This window comes from Rhinoraja longicauda, unplaced genomic scaffold (assembly GCF_053455715.1).
Source record: "Rhinoraja longicauda isolate Sanriku21f unplaced genomic scaffold, sRhiLon1.1 Scf000514, whole genome shotgun sequence".
NCBI classification, from domain to species: Eukaryota; Metazoa; Chordata; class Chondrichthyes; order Rajiformes; family Arhynchobatidae; genus Rhinoraja; species Rhinoraja longicauda.
In genome coordinates this window covers 1-22,826 of record NW_027601731.1, presented here as the reverse complement: position 1 = coordinate 22,826, position 22,826 = coordinate 1, and the positions used below count along the sequence as shown (strand labels likewise).

Genomic DNA, 22,826 nt, shown 5'->3' with positions numbered 1-22,826 from the left:
TGGTCCTGGGCACTGTGAGGCAGCAGCTCTACCAGCTGTGTCACTGTATCGCCCTTGGGCCACTGTGGCACAGGTATTGTTTTCTAGAAGAATAATATTGTGTCCAAGAAAACTCCCGGAACAGATATATGGGAAAAATGTAAAAGCAACAGAGGAGTTGCAGTGGGTGACTTTAATTTTTCCAATATGGACTTAACTCACCTTGGTGCCACAAACTTAGATTGGGCAGAATTTTTGTAGGTGCATCTAGGAGGGTTTCTTGACAATATCTAGATCCAACCAGGGAAGGGACCATACTGGACCCTGTATTGGGAAATGAGCCTGGCCAGCTGATTGGAGTTTCAATGCAGGAACAGTAAACACAACTCCATATGTTTTCTGAAAGTTACGGATAAGGATAAATCTGGACCTTGGAGGAGAGTGCTAAGTTGAGAAGATGCCAATGACATCAGTATTAGGCATGAGCTGGGGAGACAGGATGAAAGGCAAGAATGGCAAGGCTCACGAACCTTCGATGACAAGTTTAGTCAAAAAGAAAAAAAGAAGCATATGAAAGGATGAGGAAACTGAAATTGGGCCCTTGAGAAATGTAGACAATAAGAAGAAAACAAAACTTCCATGGCAAGTTGGATTAAGGAGAATCCCAAGATATTTTATTCATTGTTGACAAATAAGTGGGTAACTAAGGAGGGGATTGGAACAGTCAAAGGTAAATAAGAGAATTTATGCATGGATTCCCCGAAAATGGGTGAGTTACTAAATGAGTACTTTGCACCTGTATTCATCAAGGAGAGAATAGTGCAATCACGGAGGGGTATATTGATATTCTAGGGCATGTTGATCATTTTGACTGTTTATCATTATTGTCCTATTCTGCTGCAGGCTCTGGTGCCTGTGGTAAGAGCAGGGAGTGTACCTCTGGTAGTTGCAAGAACTTGTGGTTGGAACATGTCGTATAGGAAGCCTGTGTGACCACAGCCCCATCTGATCTCATGAGCCTGCAGCCTGGGGATGTATAAAGCCTGAGCATCCCACTGTGCATTACAGCTACAATAGCCTACAACTGTCTCCGCCGTGACATGGGTCTGCCATTCCTCCTGCTCCTCTTCCTGGTGGCAGCCAGCTGTTCTGGGTGAGTACAGTCAGGATTACTGGTAAGGGGAGCTTTTTCTTTCCATTGTGTCTGGATTAATCCCATCTGTTCATGAGTGATAGCTGAATGAGGCTATTCAGCCCATCAAGTCCACTCTGCCATTCAATCATGGCTGATCAACTGCCATTCAATCATGGCTCCCTCTCAACCCCATTCTCCTGCCTTATCCTCATAAGCCTGTCACTCGTACTAATCAAGAGTCTATCTACCTCCACCTTAAAAATATTCATCGACCTGGCCTCCACAGCCTTCTATGGCAAAGAATTCCATGGATTCAGCACCCTTTGAGTAAAGAAATTCCTCCTCATCTTCCTAAATGGACGTCCTTTTATTCTGAGGCTATGACCTCTGTTCCTAGACTCTCTCACTAGTGGAAACATCCTCTCCACATCTACTCTATCCAATCCTTTCACTATTCGATGTTTCAATCAGGTCCCCCCCACATCCTTCTAAATTCCAGGGAGTGCAGGCTCAGTGCGGTCTGGGCGGTAAAACCAGCCAACACTCTCAAAGTACTCAACTTATAGATGTTAGTCTTTAAAATGTTTATTGGAAGTAAATATCAAAAACTATTATGGCATAAAATACGTAATAAAATGTGCGATTAAATTTTACAAGAAAGTTAAAATGATGCAAGATAAAATGTTACAAAATACAATGCACTGACCATTCCTCTGTGCCCTAATGGGTTTGCACAGCTTTAATTCTTAACTTTAAGTCTCCAACTCAGAATGCAGCTCACCTCAATGTTTACTGATCCAGTGGTTAAATGGTACTTTATTGTCACATGTAACTAGGTACGTACACTTGAGTAAGAATCTTACTATACAAAGACACAAACATACTTAAGTACAAGAGTGTAGGAATAGTAGATTACACTGTTACAGGCATTACACAAGGCACACCACATTTCCAGCGCTATTTGTAAGATTGAAGTCCAAGGTTGTTTAAAATGTTGAGTCCGAACTTGGCCATAAAGGCCAGTTGTCCTAGTGGCGGCACTGCATTGGAGTTGCAGCGGCCGATCTGGCCAGACGATGTTATCAAAGTCCTCCACCCCTACTCCGCCACTCCGTGCTGCAGCAGGCTGGTTCTGATCCACGCACTCGGCCTCTTAGTGCGGCACCTGAGCCACTCGAGCCCCCGGCTGCTGCAGGGCCTCCAGTGGCCCACTCCACCGACACTTTGACCAGGGGACATCCACCCATAAACATGTCGTCCCTCGCCTCACACGGCCACTGCTCAGCCTTCGATCCCCAGGGTGCCACCCCGCAATCAACCTTGAGCACAGAGTGCTGCCGAAGGTGTGGGAGGAAAGACCCCAGCAGCACCGTTCTTTTACTGCAACCGCCACCATTTTGAATCTTACGCACCAATCCTGTCCTGTTTCATTGCAAGTTGCTCTGAACTTTCCCCTAACACCCTTTATATCAAACAAAAATCACAGCTGGAGAAGTGACTGATGCAACTGTGTCATGTTATAGTGTCCAAGTAAACCCCTGGAACAGAGATATGGGAAAGATGTAAAAGCAGAGGGTGAGTTGTAGTGGGTGACTTTAATTTTCCCAATATGGACTCGGTCTCCGGTGGTGCCACAAGCTTAGATGAGGCAGAATTTTTGTAGGTGCATCTAGGAGGGTTTCTTGACAATATCTAGATCCAACCAGGGAAGGGACCATACTGGACCTTGTATTGGGAAATGAGCCTGGCCAGCTGATTGGAGTTTCAATGCATGAGCATATTGGGAACAGCAAACACAACTCCATATATTTGCAGTAAGTTACGGACAAGGATAAGCCTGGACCTTCGGGGAATGTGCTACATTGAGGTGAGGCTAATGACATCAGTATTAGGCACGTGTTGGGGAGAGAGGACGGAAGGCAAGAATAGCAAGGCTCAGGATCCTTGGATGTCAAGAGATGCTGCAAGTTTAGTCAAAAAGAAAAAGGAAGTTTGAGGAAGCTGAAATTGGGCCCTTTGAGAAATGTATAGACAATAGGAGGAAAATGAAACTCCCATGGCAAGTAGGATTAAGGAGAATCCCAAGATATTTTACCCATTGTTGACAAACAAGTGGGTAACTAGATAGAGGATTGGAGCAGTCAAGGATAAATTGGAGAATTTATGCTTGGATCTGGAAATGGGCGAGGTACTAAATGAGTACTTTGCACCTGCATTCACCAAGGAGAGAATCGTGCGATCAGGGAGGGGTATATTGATATTCTAGGGACATGTGATCAAGAAGGAGGAGGTTTAATCTGCTTTAGTTCAGAGATACAGCATGGAAACAGGCTCGTTGGCTCTCCATGTCCATTCCGACCATTGATCACCCATACACACTAATTCCATGCTATCCTGCTTTCTCATGTACTTCCTACACATCAGGGGCAATTTACGGAAGCCAAATAACCTACAAACCCGCATGTCTTTGGGATGTAGGAACAGGGAGAATAGGCAAACTCAACACTGGCAGCATCCAAGGTCAGGATCAAACTTTGGTCCTGGGCACTGTGAGGCAGCAGCTCTACCAGCTGTGTCACTGTGTCGCCCTTGGGCCACTGTGGCACAGGTATTGTTTTCTAGAAGAATAATATTGTGTCCAAGAAAACTCCCGGAACAGATATATGGGAAAAGTGTAAAAGCAACAGAGGAGTTGCAGTGGGTGACTTTAATTTTTCCAATATGGACTTAACTCCCCTTGGTGCCACAAACTTAGATGGGGCAGAATTTTTGTAGGTGCATCTAGGACGGTTTTTTGACAATATCTAGATCCAACCAGGGAAGGGACCATACTGGACCCTGTATTGGGAAATGAGCCTGGCCAGCTGATTGGAGTTTCAATGCAGGAGCATATTGGGAACAGTAAACACAACTCCATATGTTTTCTGAAAGTTACGGATAAGGATAAATCTGGACCTTGGAGGAGAGTGCTAAGTTGAGAAGATGCCAATGACATCAGTATTAGGCATGAGCTGGGGACACAGGATGAAAGGCAAGAATGGCAAGGCTCAAGAACCTTCGATGACAAGATTAGTCAAAAAGAAAAAAAGAAGCATATGTAAGGATGAGGAAATTGAAATTGGGCCCTTGAGAAATGTAGACAATAAGAAGAAAACAAAACTTCCATGGCAAGTTGGATTAAGGAGAATCCCAAGATATTTTATTCATTGTTGACAAATAAGTGGGTAACCAAGGAGGGGATAATCATATCATATCATATATATACAGCCGGAAACAGGCCTTTTCGGCCCTCCAAGTCCGTGCCGCCCAGCGATCCCCGCACATTAACATTATCCTACACCCACTAGGGACAATTTTTACATTTTACCCAGCCAATTAACCTACATACCTGTACGTCTTTGGAGTGTGGGAGGAAACCGAAGATCTCGGAGAAAACCCACGCAGGTCACGGGGAGAACGTACAAACTCCTTACAGTGCAGCACCCGTAGTCAGGATCGAACCTGAGTCTCCGGCGCTGCATTCGCTCTAAAGCAGCAACTCTACCGCTGCGCCACCGTGCCGCCACTGTGGCACAGGTATTGTTTTCTAGAAGAATAATATAGTGGATAACTCCCCAGCGCCTAATGGGATCTATCCCAGATCATTGAAAATACAAGAGTGGAGACTGCTGGGGCCTTGACAAAGATCTTTGTATACTCTTTAGCCACATGCAAGATCCCAAAGTTCTGCAGGTACCCCATTGCAATTCCTTCATTTGAGGCAGGAAATAGAGACAAAACAGGTCATTCATAGGATGGTGAGGCTGTGGTAGAAAAATTGGTGGAGAAGATTTTTAGGGATAGAATCCTAATCTATCCATAATAAGTCTTTTTAGGGATAGTCATCATGACTTTGGGAGGGGGAGATGATATCTTAAAAAATTGGTTGAGTTTTTTGAGGAGGTGACAAAGATGATTGAACGTAGGGCAATGGGTGTTGAATAAATGGATTTTAGTAAAGTTTTCAACACAGGCCTTCATGGTAGGCTGATGTAAAGGCTAAAGTACATGAGATCCACAGAGACTTGATAGATTGAATTCAAAGTTGATGTGCACAATGTGAGAGGGACCCCTCCTTCAGATGCCACTCTGATCCCTCTCATTGGTTGACAGGCCAGGAGAGGCAATTCTCAGCATCATTGGTAACAGCGGGGGCAATTAGCTTATATTGGTTTGGTCACCAGAACCTTTTCAGCCTGTTCCCTATAAACCTTGGCATTCTAGCGAAAAGGGAGAGTGTGGGAAAGGGAAAGGCAAGGGGCAAGGGGCAAGGGGCAAGGGGCAAGGGGCAAGGGGCAAGGGGCAAGGGGCAAGGGGCAAGGGGCACGGCTCCCTGCTAGCTGTGTTCCCCTGTCACAAGTCCGAGGAAGACTGAGTTACTGGGACAAAACTGAGACTGCCAGTACCATTGTGTGGTCAAGACTGGGCTGTCAGGAAAAAATCCGAGACAGCCAGCACTTCCACTGAGACTAAGGCCAAGAGGCCGGGTCAAGCCTGAGGTGCCAGTGCCTCGTCCTGTCCTAACAAGGGATTGCGCCCATGCATATGTAAAGACTGAGCTGGTCTGGCAGCATCTCCGGAGAAACGTCTAGGTGACGTATCGGGTCGAAATCCTTCTTCGGACTGACACTCTCACTCAGCCTGAAACATCATCTATTCCTTTTCTCCAGAGATGCTGCCTAATTGGTGCAGTTATGGATAGTGAGGAGGCTTGACGAATGATTCAGCAGGATATAGAAAGGTTGAAAATATGTGCAGAGAAACGACTGATGGAGTTTAATCTGGGCACACTGCAGCCATGGTGTATCACTGTGGAGGGTGTGAATAGACTGGGTGCTCATTAAATGCGTTATTCGCCTTGGTCATCTAGACATGAGTCAAGCATTCCGAGTGTCATTGGAAGTGCACACATCTAGGAATGTGGAGAGTATTCATTATTGGCTTGATATTCTTTATAGACCATGGATTGAACAATGTAAGACCTGATTTGGATTCATAATCCAAGTAGCCCCAGAAACACCTTCACATTATAAACTTGGAGAATGCAGCATTTACATTGATTCAGCCTAGATGAATGGGAGGGTGGTGAGTGGATTGGAAGCAAGTGAGGAAACGTCCAAGTTCAGAAAGTGTGGGGCTGAGGGGAATGTGGATGGTGTTTTGATCTGCTGCCTTTGGTCACTTTTCACTGCTTTTCACTGTACCTCGATACATGTGACAATAAACTAAACTGAACCGAGCTCTGTCTACCTAGATGACTGGATTGGTGTACTCAGATGGAATGTAAACATTTCATGATCCCTGTTGCCACTTTGACTCTGCTCCCACCTAGACCACTCTGACTCTTTCCCTCCCTTTGACATCTCTACCCCCATCTCTGGAGTTACCAGGTGAGTGTGTGTTTTGGTGGTTTATATGCAGTAGGTGAACGGGGGCTGTACCGCCAATTACTATTTGCTCTATCAGCACTTCCTCGTGTGGCCAGTTCACAGATCCGTTAATGAAAACACTTTTGTTTTATAGCAAATCTAACTTGGGAGATCCTACCGATAATGTTCTGGCACTTAGGTGGCCACCAAACGCCTGTAAGGTAAATAGAATTATTTGTGTGCCAGTCTGAGTGCTTTGATTGTGAGAGCATGCAAATAGTGTCATTATCACAGAAGCTGCTTTGGAGATCATATTGCCATATTAATAATTAGAATCTGGATGGCATGACTGGTAGGTTTATGGATGTACCTGCTCCCAGTCAACTTTTGCCAGGTCCTGTTTCATGACATTCATATCATCCTTCCCCACTTCAGATCCTTAATTTCTAATCCTTGTATCTTTCCTTATCTACCTTGAAACGCACGTTTGGAACAATAAGGTTGAGAGAAGATTGGTGGTATAGTGGACAATGAAGAGGCTTGTCTCAGGTTACAACCGATTTGGATGAGAGTGTACAAGGCTTGATTAGTAAGTTTGTAGATGACAATAAAGTAGGTGGTATCGTAGATTGCAAAGAGGGTTATCAAAAATTACAGCAGGGTCTTGATCTGCTGGGCAAGTGGGCCGAGGAGAGGCAAATGGAGTTTTATGCAGATAAGTGCAAGATGTTAAATTTTGTAAAGTCAAACCAAGGTAGAACCTTCGCAGTGAATGGGAGGGGCCTGTGGAGTGTTGTAGAGCAGAGGGATCGGGCGGTGGTGCAGGAGCAGATTTGCTGCCTTACAGCGCCAGAGACCCAGGTTTGATCCTGACTACGTACTTGTCAGTACAGTGTTTGTAAGTTCTCCCCGTGACCTGTGTGGGTTTTCTCTAGGATCTCCGGTTTCCTTCCACACCCCAAAGACATACAGGTTTGTTGGATAATTGGCGGGGTATAATTGTAATTTGTCCCTAGTGTGTGTAGATTAGTGTTAATGTGTGGGGATTGCTCATCTGCGCACTCAGTGGGCCGATGGGACTGTTTCCACGTTGTATCTCTAAACTAAACTAAAAACTAAGCAGTGAAAGTGCTCGTGTAAAGTGTAGTTCCCTGAAAGTGGCATCACGGGTGGTTTGGGTATTAAAGAGGAGTTTTAGTGTATTGGCTTTCATCAGTCATAGGGAATGGATACGGTGAATGTACAGTTTTTTACCCAGGATAAGAACCTGAGAGCATAGGCCTAAGGTGAGAGGGGAAAGAATTAATAAGAATTTCTTCACACAAAGGGTGGTAGGTATGGAAAATGAACTGCCAGAGAAGATCGTTGAGGCACGTACAATAACAGCATTTAAAAGACATTTGGGCAGGCACATGGACAGGAAAGGTTTAGTGGGATATGGGCCATACCTAAGGAAATGGGACTAACTTAGGTGAGGCACCTTGGTCAGCATGGACGAGTTTGATCAATGGGGCTGTTTCCATGATAACTCTTTACGACCGAGCACACACTTTATGCAGGTATGCCAAATAAGACAATCCACTTTTCGTTGTTACCAATGGAGTGTGTCGATGTTGAAAGGCTACAAGAATACTGTACGAGCATCTCTAAAACTTGTTCTGTCACCACCTGATCGTTTGCCCTCAGTCAGCGATCCACAAAACAGCTGCATTCTGACATCAGACTCTCTTGTGACATGTCCTGCTCCTCTGATCTGTGATTCCTTCAGTAACGTGTACATGTTTTTAGTTTCAGAGATATAGAGTGGAATAGGCCCATTGAGTCCGTGCTGAACAGCAATCACCAGTACACTAGTTCTATCCTACACACTAGGGACAATTAACCTACAAACCCACACGTCTTTGGGATGTGGGAGGAAACCAGAGCATCCAGAGGAAACACACGCAGTCACAGCAAGAACGTGCAAAATCCATATAGACAGCACCCGTAGTCAGGATCAAACCCGGGTCTCTGGCATTGGGAGGCAGCAGCTGTACTACTGCGCCAATGTGCCACCCATGGTGAGGAGGTTTATTTGGGACAGAATGTGTCTATCTGGATTTCTGTCTGAAGAGTGATTGGTTATATGGTGATATTGATCTAATAAGATGGGCAGAGCAATGCCAGGTGGAAGTGAGACCATATACATCAAAGGTCTAATAAGGGTAGAACAAGAGGAAAGGTTATGGAGGTTAGGCCAGTGGTCTGCTCTTCCTGTGGGAGTTTGGGAACATTTCTGGTGTGTCTGACTACACCTGCAGGAGGCTGTGTCCAGCTGCAGCTTCCCACTGTGTAGTGCCGTGGAGAATTTGATTTACGGAGAACTTTGTTGACTGAATTTAACAATTAGTCACACTGCAGGTAGAGAAAGGAAGGAGGTGGATGACCAGGAGGAGCAGTAAGTGCAGGCAGGTCGTGCAGGAGTGAGTGCCCTGTGGTCATTCCCCTCGCAGACAGAGTAGGTCTCTCAGAGGAAAGTTGCAGCAGTAGCCAAGGTGTGGCACCACAGTTGGCTGTGATGCACAGCAGGGCAAGGAAACATCTCAGTGAGCTGTGGTGTGGGGAAGAGATGGACTTCCCCTTGGCTCAGAGCGAGATCCCAGGATGGTTTGTTGCCTCTCTCGTGTCAAGGACAGAGATGTCTTGGATTGGATCCGGGACATTGTGAAAGGGGAGAGAAAACAGCTGAGATTGTTGTACACAATGGTACTGACAACCTAGGCAGAACGAGAGGTGAGATCCGACAGGGTGAACTTAGAGAGTTTGGTAGAAGTTTACAAAGCAGAACTTCCAGAGTGTAATCTCAAAATTCCTCTCAGTGCCATATGCCAATGATGGTAACACTAGAATAGATGAACGCATGGCTGAAGAACTGGTGCAGAAGACAGGCCTTTAGCTGATGAGATCACTGGGATAACGTCTGGGCAGGTGTGACCTGTACAAGAGGGACAGGGTGCATCAAAACTGGAAAAGGACTAACATCCTCTCAGGGAGGTTTGAGGAATGGGTAGTAAAGGCTTTTGGTACCTTCATTAATCAGGGTGTTAAGTAAAGAAGTTGCAATATTGTGTTACAGTTGCACAAGACTTTGAGGCTGCATTTGGAGTATTGTGTTCAGTTTTGGTCACTCTGCAATAGGAAGGATGTCATTAAGCTTAAAGAGCACAGAGAAGCTGAAGAGGATGTTGCCAGGACTTGTGAGCCTGTGCTACAGAGAGAGGTTGTGTAGGCGAGAACGTTATTCTTTGGAGTGCAGGAAGATGAGCAATGATCTTATAAAGGAGTATAAGGTCTTGAGGGGAATAGATAGGGTATTTTACCGAACGCGGGGGAATCATGAACAAGAAGACTTAGGTTAAAGGTGAGTGGGGCAAGATTTGATTGGAACCTGAGGGTCAATTTCTTCACACAGAAGGTGGTGGCAACATAGATTACAGCCACCTGCTCCATGACCCTTGCATCCTTTAACAACCTGGGATTATCCCTTCCGGTGCAAGTGACTTGTTAGTGTTACCTCCTCCTCCTCATCAGTTACCCCCACCCCCTCTCCCAGATCTGCATCACTCCGCTTCTGGCAGCTCCCATTTCCTGATAACGGGTGATACAATGCCCTCAGCCATGTTCCAGCTGTGCCTCTACCTTGATGCAGATCACTCCGTTATACCCTGATCTCCACACTCCGCTCATCCCATTTACAGGCCTTTGGAAGGCTCTTTGTTCCACTTTCCCTTGAAAAGCCTCTCTCCTTTTGTACTCACTGCCTCTCCCAACTCACCACATTCAGGTGGGTTTCCATTGAAGTCTCACCTTCCTCATGCTCACTCCTTCCTTCACTCCCTCCTGGGTGATCCAGGGAGCACCTGAGTTCCTTTACTTTTCCCTGGTGTGGGAATACTCCTCGTCTGTACATAAAACATTCCCCATTCTTCAGTGACAGTGCCAGCTGCCACAATATCAACACTTGTGATACATGAGGACTGGGGAGAGCAGTCCATATCGCGATTTACTAACACAAAGCACATTATCTATGCTTGCGTAAGGAAACAAGAGTTGAAAAGTATTCTGTCCATTTATTTTTTTCTCCAAATAAAATTTGGCAATCTCTAATTTTTTTTGGTATCCCAGATCTTTGAAACTTGTGATTTTTTGTCCACTGAAGAAATGGCAGGCAGGTTGGTGCAGTGTATTTCCTGCAGGTTATGGGTGGTCAAGGATGCCTATGGAGCTTCTGGAGACTACACCTGCAGGAATTGTGTCCAGGTGCAGCTCCTGAGTGAACGTGTTGGGGAACTGGGGAAGCAGCTGGATGACCTTAGGGCCATCCTGAAAATGAGAGTTTCCTGGACAAGTGAAGTTGTTAAGCCAGTGATTCAGGAGGAGAGCAGGTGGGTGACTGGGAGAAAAGGGAGTAAACGTGGAGAGCAGGCGACCCCGGTGGCTGTGCCGAATGAAAACAGGTATGCCCCCTTAGGAGTTGTCGGAGCAGAAGACGCTTCCAGTCCAAGCGGTGAACAGGTCGGTGGCTCCAATCCTGGCAAGGAGACTCGACTGGGGAGACCGACGTCAGGCAGAGCCATAGTAGTGGGTGACTCCATTGTCCGAAGTGTGGGCAGGAGATTCTGTAGCGGCAGGCGGGACTTCAGGATGGTCTGTTACCTCCCTGGTGCCAGGGTTAAATATGTCACAGACCGACTTCAGAACATCCTCAAGAGGAAGGGTGAACAGCCAGAAGTGGTTGTGCACGTGGGCATGAATGACGTCGGGAAGAAGAGGAAGTTTTGCAAAGTGAATTCCAGCCCAAGCGAGTTTGTGCATGGCCTTAAGGACATCCCCTCTCTTCAGTCTATAGTAGTTGGCATCCGTCCATCGGCGAGAGGCGACGGTGAAGCTTTGATGCTGTCTTGTTTGGAGAAGGGAATGTTTAATCGATAGTCTATAATACCATTTTCCTCTGCCTCCCATCTCCTGTTTTCCATCCTTACCTTTTCTGACCACCATATCTTTGAATATTAAGAGGTCTGTTCTGCCGAGAATGAGCCATGTGATCAGCAGCACATCATAATCACACATGGCTCTTTGTACCTGCAGCTCACCAATCTTACTCATCACATTCTGTGTATATTGTGGACACCAGATTGTGTCTCTCAATTTGCTCCTATCCAACAATTCCTTCTCTGTCATCATCCAACACTCACACCCTCTGTTCACCTTATTTATTTTTGCTGTTATTGCCTGGTATGCCCATACCCTGCTGATCTTGATTCAACTGTCATGACTTGGGCATTGTCCCAATCCTATTAACTTGTGACCCGTCCATCTCATACAGGTTTCATCTGCCTCTGAATCTGAATGTACCTGCATGCACCATGGATATTACCAGTCTATCGCCACCTTCTCTTCATATTCTGTTCTCCCTGAAGCCTGGCCGTGCCAGCAGCCCAGAGATTGCCACCTGTCCACCTCTGGCAACATTGACAGACTTCCATTGCTGCCTTCTCCACATTGGTACCAATGTGTACCACTTGTTCTGGGTCCCACTTTCCTCTGCACCCTCTCACTCATATCCTGAGAAGCAGAGAAACATCCACCTGGAGAGAAGCAACCAATCCCACATTCACTTTGACCCATCCACCTGTCTCTTCCACCCCTCCCTTTGTTCACTCACCCCTCTGTCCTTTTGCCAAACCCTCCCATTGCCTGCCCACTCTCTGCCTGACAATGACCCCAATGATCTATCTTTTTTTTAACCTTTTTCATCCATTTTGTTTCAGTGATGGGTTTTCTTTGTTCTTTCTCCAGGTGAATCACTGGACCGGCAAAGGATGTGAATTTGAATGGTGGACCATCCATGGCTGGTGGTAAGTCTCGTTACTCAGATGGGTTCTAGTGAGAGATGGGAGTTGTCAGGGAGAGCTGACAGGGGGGTCTCCAGTGGTAGTGTCGGGCTGTGGTGCTGGTCTGTGGTCTCCACTGAGCCCAGGAACTGGACACCAGCACCAGAACAACAGCTGGTTCTGCAGCTGCACGGCTGCATTCTGAGCAAAGGTCTTCAGCTCCACCTCAAATGGCCGCCCCTGAATCTGACACAACCCTGTCAGTCCCCCTCACAATTTAGACAATTCATGAAGATCACCTCTCATTCCAAAATCTCCAGTGAGCTTCGGCCCAACCTGCTCAATCTCTCATACAGCACCCCATCCCAGGACTCAACCTTTCACCATTCACCCAACTGCTTCCATGGCAGCTATACCTCTCTTTAAATAAAGGGACCAAGAATCTGTTGTGATGTCACTAAAGGTCTGCAGAGACAAAGCCAGACCTCTGTTGGAATAATATATTCAAGACGTGAGTGACAATTAACTTCTTTGTTCACAATAACGTGTCAAGCCAGAGACTGCTCTGCTGACTCAGAGCATGCGACCTTTTAATATCATATTTAATAGCAAGAAATGTGGAGTGGGTCACGTATATTTGTTAACATGGTTAACTATTGTGATCCAGAATTCTCTTCTTTCCCTTATCAGCCTTAACATTAAAGATCAAAAGTACAAGGTCAGACATGTTCAACCTATGAGACACTTCACTAAAATAAAGTTCTATTTCCACGGTACGAAGTGCTCATAAGACAGAGAGCAGTTCAGTTCTTCCCACAATTCCCACACCTCCTCACTATTACACTTCACACCCGGCAAACCCGGGACGGGGTATATTTGCTGTCATTGCTCCAAGCTGCAGTGTGGGAGCACCGATTCTGCAACGCTGGAGTTACCACGGAGCCCCTGGTCTCTGGCACTGAGACAGAACAGGAAGTGTTGTCCCTGTGAAGAAGTTGTCAGCAAAGTGCAGGAACTCTTCAGCTTGGAGGTAGTAACTCATCCCATCCATTTATCTTCCAGGCCCCCCAAGGGTGGCAATGTGAATATGGATCCGTATAACTACAACAAAATAAAGGTCAGTAGTACTTACGGTTCAAGACCATCGTGGGTTTTGGGTCTGGGGTGACACGCTGGCACACAGGCCTTTGGTCAATTTCTCTAGAGGGTGGGTGGGCTTTTCAAATCACACAGCAGCAGGAAGTGTCCTCAGGTCTGTACTCTGGGCATTTTACATTGGCCTCAGCTGCAGTATTTGAGATTGTGTACATTAACACACAAACCCATTGAAAACCTTCAGTTTGTAACCCACTCCTAGTATCTGTTATTCAACATGTAAATGACTTCCTACAGACAATGAATGACTTCCCACTCTGTAACTCTGGTATCTGTTATTTCCACACATAAACTATCTGAACTCCTGCCATAGATCCAAGCATGTTACTCCCCCACAGATATCTGATATTAGAATCATGCAGCATGCAAAGAGACCTGTCAGCTTATCCATGCCAATCAAGATGTCTACCAAAGCTAGTGAGCTTTGCCTGTTTGGCTCATATCTCTCTAAACCCTTCCTATGCATAAACCTGTACAAATGTCTTTTAAACGTTATAATTCTACCCATCTCTACCAATTTCTGTGGCAGCTTCTTCCTTATACCCAGCACCCTATGTGGGAATAAGTCTCTCCCCTCTCACATTAAAGCTGCGCCCTCTAGTTTTAGACTCCCCTATGCTGGAGTATAGGCTGTGACCATGCGCCTTCTCTATGCTTCCCATGATTTCATAAACCTCCATAAGATCACCCCTCGGCCTCCTTCACTCCAGGGAAAACAGTCCCTGTCTGTTCAGTCTGATCAATCTGAAGAAGGTTCCCAACCCAAAAGGTTTCCTGTCCATTCCCTCTGCAGATGCTGCCTGAATCCAGCATCTTACTCCAGCATTGTTTTTGCTAAAGATTCCAGCGCCTGCAGTTTCTTGTGTCCACAGCTGATCTAATGTCACCTAATAACTCAAGCCTTCCAATCTTGTAGTATTTCACCTGTGAATATTAGGTGTAGCGGGACAGGAGGCATCTCTGGAGAGAAGGACTGGGTGACATTTCAGATCGAGACCCTTCAGTCTGAAGAAGTCTTATCCGAAATGTTATCCATTCCTTTTCTCCAGAGATGCTGCCTGTCCCACTGAGTTACTCCAGCATTTTGTGTCTACCGTCGATTTAAACCAGCATCTGCAGTTTTTTCCGACAAAATATTAGGTCTAGGTTCGGCTTAAGTTTATTGTTGTCACATGTTCCGAGATACAGTGAAAAGCTTTCTTTTGCATGCTTTCCAATCAGATTAGAAAATACTATACATAAATACAATCAAGCCAAACTCGAGTGCAATAGATAGAACAAAAGGGAAGATACAGAGTGCTGGAGTAACTAAGAATATGTTTCTCAGCTTTGTAGTGCATTAGTTCCAGAAACAAAGTCCAATGTCTGCAATGCAGTAGAGGTGAATTGGTTTAGTACCCCAGTTAATGGAAGGACCGTTCAGAAGCTTGATAACAGAGGGGAAGAAGCAGTTCTGGAGTCTAGTGTTGCACGCTTTCAAGCTTCTGTACCTTCTGCTGGAAGGGAACAGGGAGAAGGATGACCAGGGTCTGACAAGTCAGTGATTGTGTTGGTTGGGTCACTGGTTGGGTCTAAGTCTGGTCTGTGTTAAACAAAGAAACAAAGTGCTGGAGTAACTCAGTGGGTCTGGCAACATCTCTGAGGAATGTGGATTGGAGACGTTTCAAGTCAGGATACTTCTTCAGACTGATTGTAAGGGGTGGGGGAAAAGAAAGCTGGAAGAGAGGAGGGGGATTACAAATTGTGAAGCCATAGGAAGAGATGTAAGAGGAGGGGGAAGGGAGAAATAGGCGTGAGCCAGGTAAGGCGGGGGGGGGGGGGGGGGGGGGGGGGGGAGGGGGGGTTGTTAGAGGTCACCCAAAATTGGAGGATTCCATGTTCATACTCTTGGGTTGTAAGCTTGGTAAATGTTAAAAACCCCATCTCTAGTGTGTGTAGGATAGTGCAAGGGTCGCTGGTTGGCGAGGACTTGGGCCAAAGGGCCTGTTTCCGCACTAAATGTTAATCGGAATCCTATGTTTAAAAAGCTTTGAGACAAATGCTTAAATAGGACTTGGCAGAGAGGGATACTGTCTTAATGTGGGCAAATGGGATTAGTGTAGTTGGGTAAATTGCATGAACCCAGTATGCCAAAGAGCTCAATTCGATGCTTATAGAGTTGTAGAGTAATGCAGCACAGAAACGTTTCCTTCAGGTAACCTTGTCTATGCTGACCATGATCATCATCTGCATGACCCCATTTGACCACATTGGGATCTCATCTCTCTATTCCTTTCCTACCCATGTATCTGGACATTCCTACCCTGGGGAAAGGACTCCAACTATCTATGCTGTCAATGCCCCTCATGATCTTATTATCCTTTATCAACCTCCTTTTCAGCCAACATCCTGGTGAATTGTTTTTGTCCAACTCCGTGAAGAGTTTGTGCAGGGGGCAGGGATTCGGATTTCAGGATCTTTGGGATCTTTTCCGGGGCAGGGGTGACCTGAATAAAAGGGACGGGTTGCACCTAAACTGGAGGGGAACAACATCCTAGCGGGAAGGTTTGCTAATGCTACATGGGAGGGTTTAAACTAGATTGGCAGTGGGGTGGGATCTCGTGCAGGACAGAGGCACAGGAGAGGTTAGAATGGAGGGTGGTGTAGGAAAGGTTGATGGACAGAAGAGGGAAAAACCCGGAGAGCGAGGAAGGATTGATGGTTTAAACTGCATGTATTTTAATGCAAGGGCTTGATGGGTAAGGCATATGAGCTTAGGACGTGGTTAGGTTCGCACGACTGGGACGTTATAGCCATGACTGAAACCTGGATAAGGGAGGGGCAGGACTGGCAGCTCAATGATCCGGGGTACAGGAGCTTCAGGAGAGACATGGGTGAGGAAAAAAGCAGAGGGGGAGTTGCATTGTTTATTAAGGAGGATGGCACGGCTAGGTTCAGAGGTTAAGTTCAGAGGTAACATTACGGACAGTTCATCTAGTGAAGCTATGTAGGTGGAGCTGAGGAACAAGAAAGGGATGATCAGGAAAGGGGTGTACTACAAATGCCCAAATAGTCAACGGGAATTTGAAGAGCAAATGTGCCAGGAGATTGCAGACAGCTGCAGGTCAAATAAGGTTGTTGTAGTAGGGGATTTTAACTTTCCTAATATAGACTGGGAAAATCATAGCATGAAGGGTTCAGATGAGGTTTAAGAAAGCTATGGACCGGGATGGAGAGGGACCATGTGTTAGACAATAGACAATAGACAATAGGTGCAGGAGTAGGCCATTCAGCCCTTCGAGCCAGCACCGCCATTCAATGTGATCATGGCTGATCACTCCCAATCAGTACCCCGTTCCTGCCTTCTCCCCATACCCCCTCACTCCGCTATCCTTAAAAGCTCTATCCAGCTCTCTCTTGAAAGCATCCAACGAACTGGCCTCCACTGCCCTCTGAGGCAGAGAATACCATACCTTCACCACTCTCTGACTGAAAAAGTTCTTCCTCATCTCCGTTCTAAATGGCCTACCCCTTATTCTTAAACTGTGGCCCCTTGTTCTGGACTCCCCCAACATTGGGAACATGTTTCCTGCCTCTAATGTGTCCAATCCCCTAATTATCTTATACGTTTCAATAAGATCCCCCCTCATCCACCTAAATTCCAGTGTATACAAGTCTAATTGCTCCAGCCTTTCAACATACGACAGTCCCGCCATTCCGGGAATTAACCTAGTGAACCTACGCTGCACGCCCTCAATAGCAAGAGTATCCTTCCTCAAATTTGGAGACCAAAACTGCACACAGTACTCCAGGTGCAGTCTCACCAGGGCCCGGTACAACTGTAGAAGGACCTCTTTGCTCCTATACTCAACTCCTCTTGTTACGAAGGCCAACATTCCATTGGTTTTCTTCACTGCCTGCTGTACCTGCATGCTGCCTTTCAGTGACTGATGCACTAGGACACCCAGATCTCGTTGAACATCCCCTCTTCCTAACTTGCTCAACTGGGGTAAGGCCAACTTTGAGGGTATGAGAGAACCTTCAAGTTGACTGGAGCAGGTTATTTGATGGGGAAAGGAACATCGGCCAAGTGGGATGTTTTTAAAAGTGTACTAAAGAGAGCTCAGGATGTGTACGTCCCCGTTAGAGTGAAAGGCATAGCAGGCAAAGAAGGCAGCTTGGCTGATGAGGGAAATTGAGATGTTAGTCAAAAACAAGAAGGATACATGGGACAGGTATAGGCAGCTGGGATCAAGTGCACCCCTGGAGGAGTTTTGGGAACTAAGGAGCAACTAAAAAAAGGAGAACAGAAAGGCTAAAAAGAGGCCAGGAGATAGCTCTGGCGGGTAGCCTCAAGAACAATTCCAAAAGATTTTATAAATAATTAAGGGAGAAAGGGTAACTAGAGAGAGAGTGGGACATCTCAGGAATAAAAACTGTCACCTCTGTGTGGAGCCACAGGAGATGGGCAAGGTCCTCAAATGAGTATTTCTCCTTTGTATTTACCGAGGAGAAAGACAGTAGGGCAGAGGAAATTGGAGCATTCACTGGAAGTGTCATGAGAGTCATTGTTACCGTCAAGGAAGTACTGAAGGTACTGTCGTGTATGAAGGTAGACAAATCTCCGGGGCCTGATCAGATATATCCGACGACATTCCGGGAAACTAGAGAGGAAATTGCGGGAGCCCTGGTTGAAATTTATGAGTCATCCTTAAATACAGGAGAGGTGCCAGATTGGAGGGTGGCAAATGCTGTGCCTCTTTTCAAGAAAGGCTGCAGGGAAAATGCTGGGAACTATAGGCCGGTGAGCTTAACATCTGTAGTTGGTAAGTTACTGGAGAGTATTCTGAGGGATAGAATATACAGGCATTTGGATGGGCAAGGGCTAATTAGGGATAGTCAGCATGGTTTTGTACGTGGGGAGGTCATGTCTCAGAATTCTGATTGATTTTTTTGAAGACGTGAGCAAAAATGTTGATGAGGGCAGAGCTGTAGAAGTTGTGTTAATGGACTTCAGTACGGTGTTCGACAAGGTTCCACATGGTAGGCTGCTCTGGAAGATTAGATCTCATGGGATCCAAGGAGAGATAGCTGAAAGGATAGCTAATTGGCTCCATGGAAGGAGGCAGAGGGTGATGGTGGAAGGTGGCTTCTCAGAATGGAGGCCTGTGACTAGTGGTGTGCCTCAGGGTTTGGTGCTGGGCCCATTACTGTTTCCCATCTACATCAATGGATGAGAACATACAGGGCAAGATTATCAAATTTGCTGATGACACCAAAGTTAGTGGTTTTGCAGATAGTGAAGATGGTTGTGAACAATTGCAGCAGGATCTGGATCGATTGGCAAGGTGGGCGGAGGAATGGTTGATGGAATTTAATGCAGAGAAGTGTGAGGTGTTGTATTTTGGGACGTCGAACAAGGGTAGAACCTACACAGTAAAATGGTAGGCCTCTGTGTAGTGTTGCAGAGCAGAGGGATCTAGGAGTACAAGTGCATGGTTCCTTGAAGGTCACGTCGCAGGTAGATAAGGTAATCAAAAAGGCTTTTGGCACTTTGGCCTTCATCAGTCAGAGTATTGAGTATAGAAGTTCGAAGGTCATGTTACAGTTTTATAAGACGTTGGTGAGACCGCATTTAGAATATTGTGTTCAGTTCTGGTCACCATGTTATAGGAAAGATATTGTCAAGCTTGAAAGGGTTTAGAAAAGATTTACAAGGATGTTGCCACGACTAGAGGGTGTGAGCTATAGGGAGAGGTTGACTAGGCTGGGTCTCTATTTCATGGAGCGTAGGAGGATGAGGGGAGATCTTATAGAGGTGTATAAAATCATGAGAGGAATAGATCGGGTAGATGCACAGAGTCCTTTACCCAGAGTAGGGGATTCAAGGACCAGAGGACATAGGTTCAAGGTGAAGGGGAAAAGATTTAATCGGAATCCGAGTGGTAACTTTTTCACACAGAGGGTAGTGGGTGTATGGAACAAGCTGCCAGAGGAGGTAGTTGAGGCTGGGACTATCCCATCGTTTAAGAAACAGTTGGACAAGTACATGGATAGGGCAGGTTTGGAGTATTATGGACCAAGCAAGTGGGACTAGGGTAGCTGGGCCACTGTTGGCCGGTATGGGCGAGTTTGGCCGAAGAGCCTGTTTCCACACTGTACCACTCTATGACTCTATAACTATAAATCTACGACTCAATATTCAAGTCTACACATAACTTTTGGGTTTCTGTTAGATTATGTGGAAATCCTCACTTGGATTCCAACCTGTAATTCCTGAGTATCTGTTTATTTACAAACCCCCAAATCCCTGGATTAGATCCCACCCTATTCCCAGATACCTGCATCTGTTTTCATATAGCTGTTCAACTTGATTGCAATCCAGCTGCTATCGCTGTGTAGGGTATGTGATGTTCTCTTTCTTGTATTTTCAGTTTTTATTTCACTCTTGTCCTGACACAAAATGTTAATTTGTTTATTTTCAGTCTTTACAGCCTGATTTGGACAAGGTTTGGCCCGAACTGTCTGGCAAAGACACTCTTTGGTAATGGTTTGTACCTAAGGTGGATAAATCCCCAGGGGTTGACCAAATGTATACTTGCACCTTGTGAAAAGCTCGGGTAGAAATTGTGGAGCCCTTGCACAGATATTACCATCATCTTTAGGCACAGGTGAAGTTCCAGTAGACTGGAGGGTGGCTAATGTACAGTTATTTAAGGGCACCAAGGACAAGCCAGGGCACCACTGGTGAGTGAGCCTGCATCAGTAGTGGGTACGTAACTGCAGGTGATTCTGAGGGACATCATTTACCAGCAGTTGATAGATAAAGACTGATCAGGGATAATCATAGGGAATCATATCTCACAAAGCAGACAGTTTTTTAAAGAGGTGACCAAGAGGATTGATTGAGGTTAAAGATCGTTGTCTATGTGGACATTAGCTGGGCCATGACAAGGTCATAAGTGATTGGAGCAGAATTAGGCCATTCGGTCATTCCACAATAGTGACCCAGCATCGATCCCTGTGGCACACCACTGGTTTCTGATCTCCAATCTGAATAACAACTCTTTACTATACCCTCTGGCTCTTGCCATCAAACCAATTTTCTCACCAATTGGCTAGTTTGCCGTGGATCCCATGTGATCTAACCTTCCAGCCGAGCTTACAATGCGATACCTTGTCAAAGGCCTTGCTGAATTTAGCAGGCCACACTGCCCTCATCAATCCTCTTCTAACTTCTAAATGTTGTGAGAGTCACTGCTTCCACTGCCTCGAGCAGTGTGTTTCAGATTCCAACTACCCTCTCTTGAAAAAGTTATTTTCAGATCTCTAAATCTTTTCCCACTTCTCCTAAAAGTGAGCCATCTAGTTTCCTACTATCTGCTCTGTCTCTTACTCTCATACCTTTGTGCATGTCCACCGGGTCCCCTTCAGCCTCCTCAACTCCCGGGAAAGCTAACGCTGTCTATCCAGTCGTTCCTCATAATTCAGGTGCCTAATCCTAGATCAGAATTATACAGTTCTCCAGGTGTGGCCTGACCAATAGATAAAGTTGTAACACTGTTCTTATTTAGTGCCTGACAAATGAAGGGAAATATTGTGCACACCTGTGCTGGCAACCTTGTGTACTGCACACCTGCAATCCTTGGGTTTGAACACCAAAGTTTGTCTGTTCAATGGTTTAGGTGGCACAGTGGTACAACTAGTAAAGCTACCACCACACGGCTCCAGTAACCCCTGGTTCAATCCTGATATCTGCCTCTGCCTGTGTTTGTACATTCTCCCTGTTATTCTGTGGGCTTCCCAAGGGTGCTCTGGATTCTTCCCACATTCAAAAGATGTGTGAGGGCTACGTTAATTGGCTGCTATAAATTAAGGGGGAGAATCTATGGGGCAATTGATCATAAAATGGGTGCTTGGTGGTCAGTGCAGACTCAGTAAGCCAAATAACTGACTGCTGTGCTGTACCTTCATATGAGTCAAATCTCCAACCCACTGGATCCCCTCCCACGGACACTCTCCCCACCATTCTGCCCCATCACCCATTCTGCCCCATCACCCACTCTCCCCACCACTCTCCCCCATCACCCACTCTCCCCCATCACCCACTCTCCCCATCCCCACCCCTCCTATGGACACTCTGCCCCATCACCCACTCTCCCCACCCCCTTCCCACCCTTCAACGGACACTCACACCACCCACTCTCTACACCCCTCCCACGGACACTCTCCCCCATCACCCACTCTCCCCATCCATGGACACTGTGCCTCATCACCTACTCTCCCCAACCCCACCCCTCCTGTGGACATTCTCCCCCATCACCCCTCCCCTCCCACTGACACTCTCCCCCAACACTCACTCTCTCCACCCCCTCCCCACCCACGGACACTCTTCCTCATCACCCACCCTCCCTGCCCCCACCCCTCCTATGGACATTCTCCCCCATCATCGCTCCCCTCCCATGGACATTCTCCTTCATCACCCACTCTCCCCACCCCCACCCCCACCATGGACATCACCCACTCTCCCCACCCCCACCCCTACCCCTACCCCTCCCCTTCCAACTGGACAAATAATGTTTTGGTTCCTGGACTTCAGACTGGAGAAAGGTCCTGATCTGAAAAGTCATCAGTCCATTTTCTCCCTGCAGATACTGTCTGGTCTGCTAAGTTCCTCCACCAACTTGTTTTTAACTTCCTCTAAACATTTCTATCCATATGCCTGTCCAAATGTCTTTTAAATCCATCTCTACATGACCTCTGTCAGCTTATTCCGTAAATGTAGCACCGTCTGTGTGGAAAAGATTGCCCCTTAGGTCCCCTTTAAATCTTTCCCCTTTCACCTTAAACCTATGCCCTCATGTTTTAGACACCCCAACCCTGGGAAAGCAGTCACTTTATTGCCTTCTTCACTCCAGTGAAAACAGCCTCAGCCTGTCCAGTCCCTCCATATCATTCAATCCCTCCTGTCCCTGTTACATCCTCATGAATCTCTTCTGTACCCTTTCCAACTTAATGACGGGGTTCCCATAGTTGAAATTATTCCTATATATTTAGTTGGAATAATTCCTGTAGTTGGGTGACTGGAACTTTGCACAATAGTCCAAGTGTGGTCTCACCACCAATATCATTCAAAGACAGTTTCTGTTTCTCCTTCAATCCATCTTTCAGCTCTGCACTCTTGAAAACTCTTCATATTGAAACATTGCTGTTCCTAATCTCTTTCCACAGGTCCCATGAATGGGAGGCACACGGTAAGCCTGCTACTCAGACATTAACAGTGCGTGAGTACTTTGA

At 46.3% G+C, this 22,826-nt stretch overlaps 1 protein-coding gene across 1 annotated transcript; it reads left to right on the top strand.

Moving 5' to 3' along the window:
- Nucleotides 1–1,034: 1,034 nt before the first annotated feature.
- LOC144591030 (ribonuclease T2-like) lies at nucleotides 1,035–22,813 on the top strand (the record flags this gene model as incomplete). Its single annotated transcript, XM_078395377.1, has 6 exons — nucleotides 1,035–1,132; nucleotides 6,677–6,743; nucleotides 12,361–12,419; nucleotides 13,458–13,512; nucleotides 20,015–20,073; nucleotides 22,761–22,813. Coding segments are annotated over exons 1-6 (346 nt in total), but the record flags the coding sequence as incomplete, so codon positions are not given.
- Between the last annotated feature and the right edge of the window lie 13 nt (nucleotides 22,814–22,826).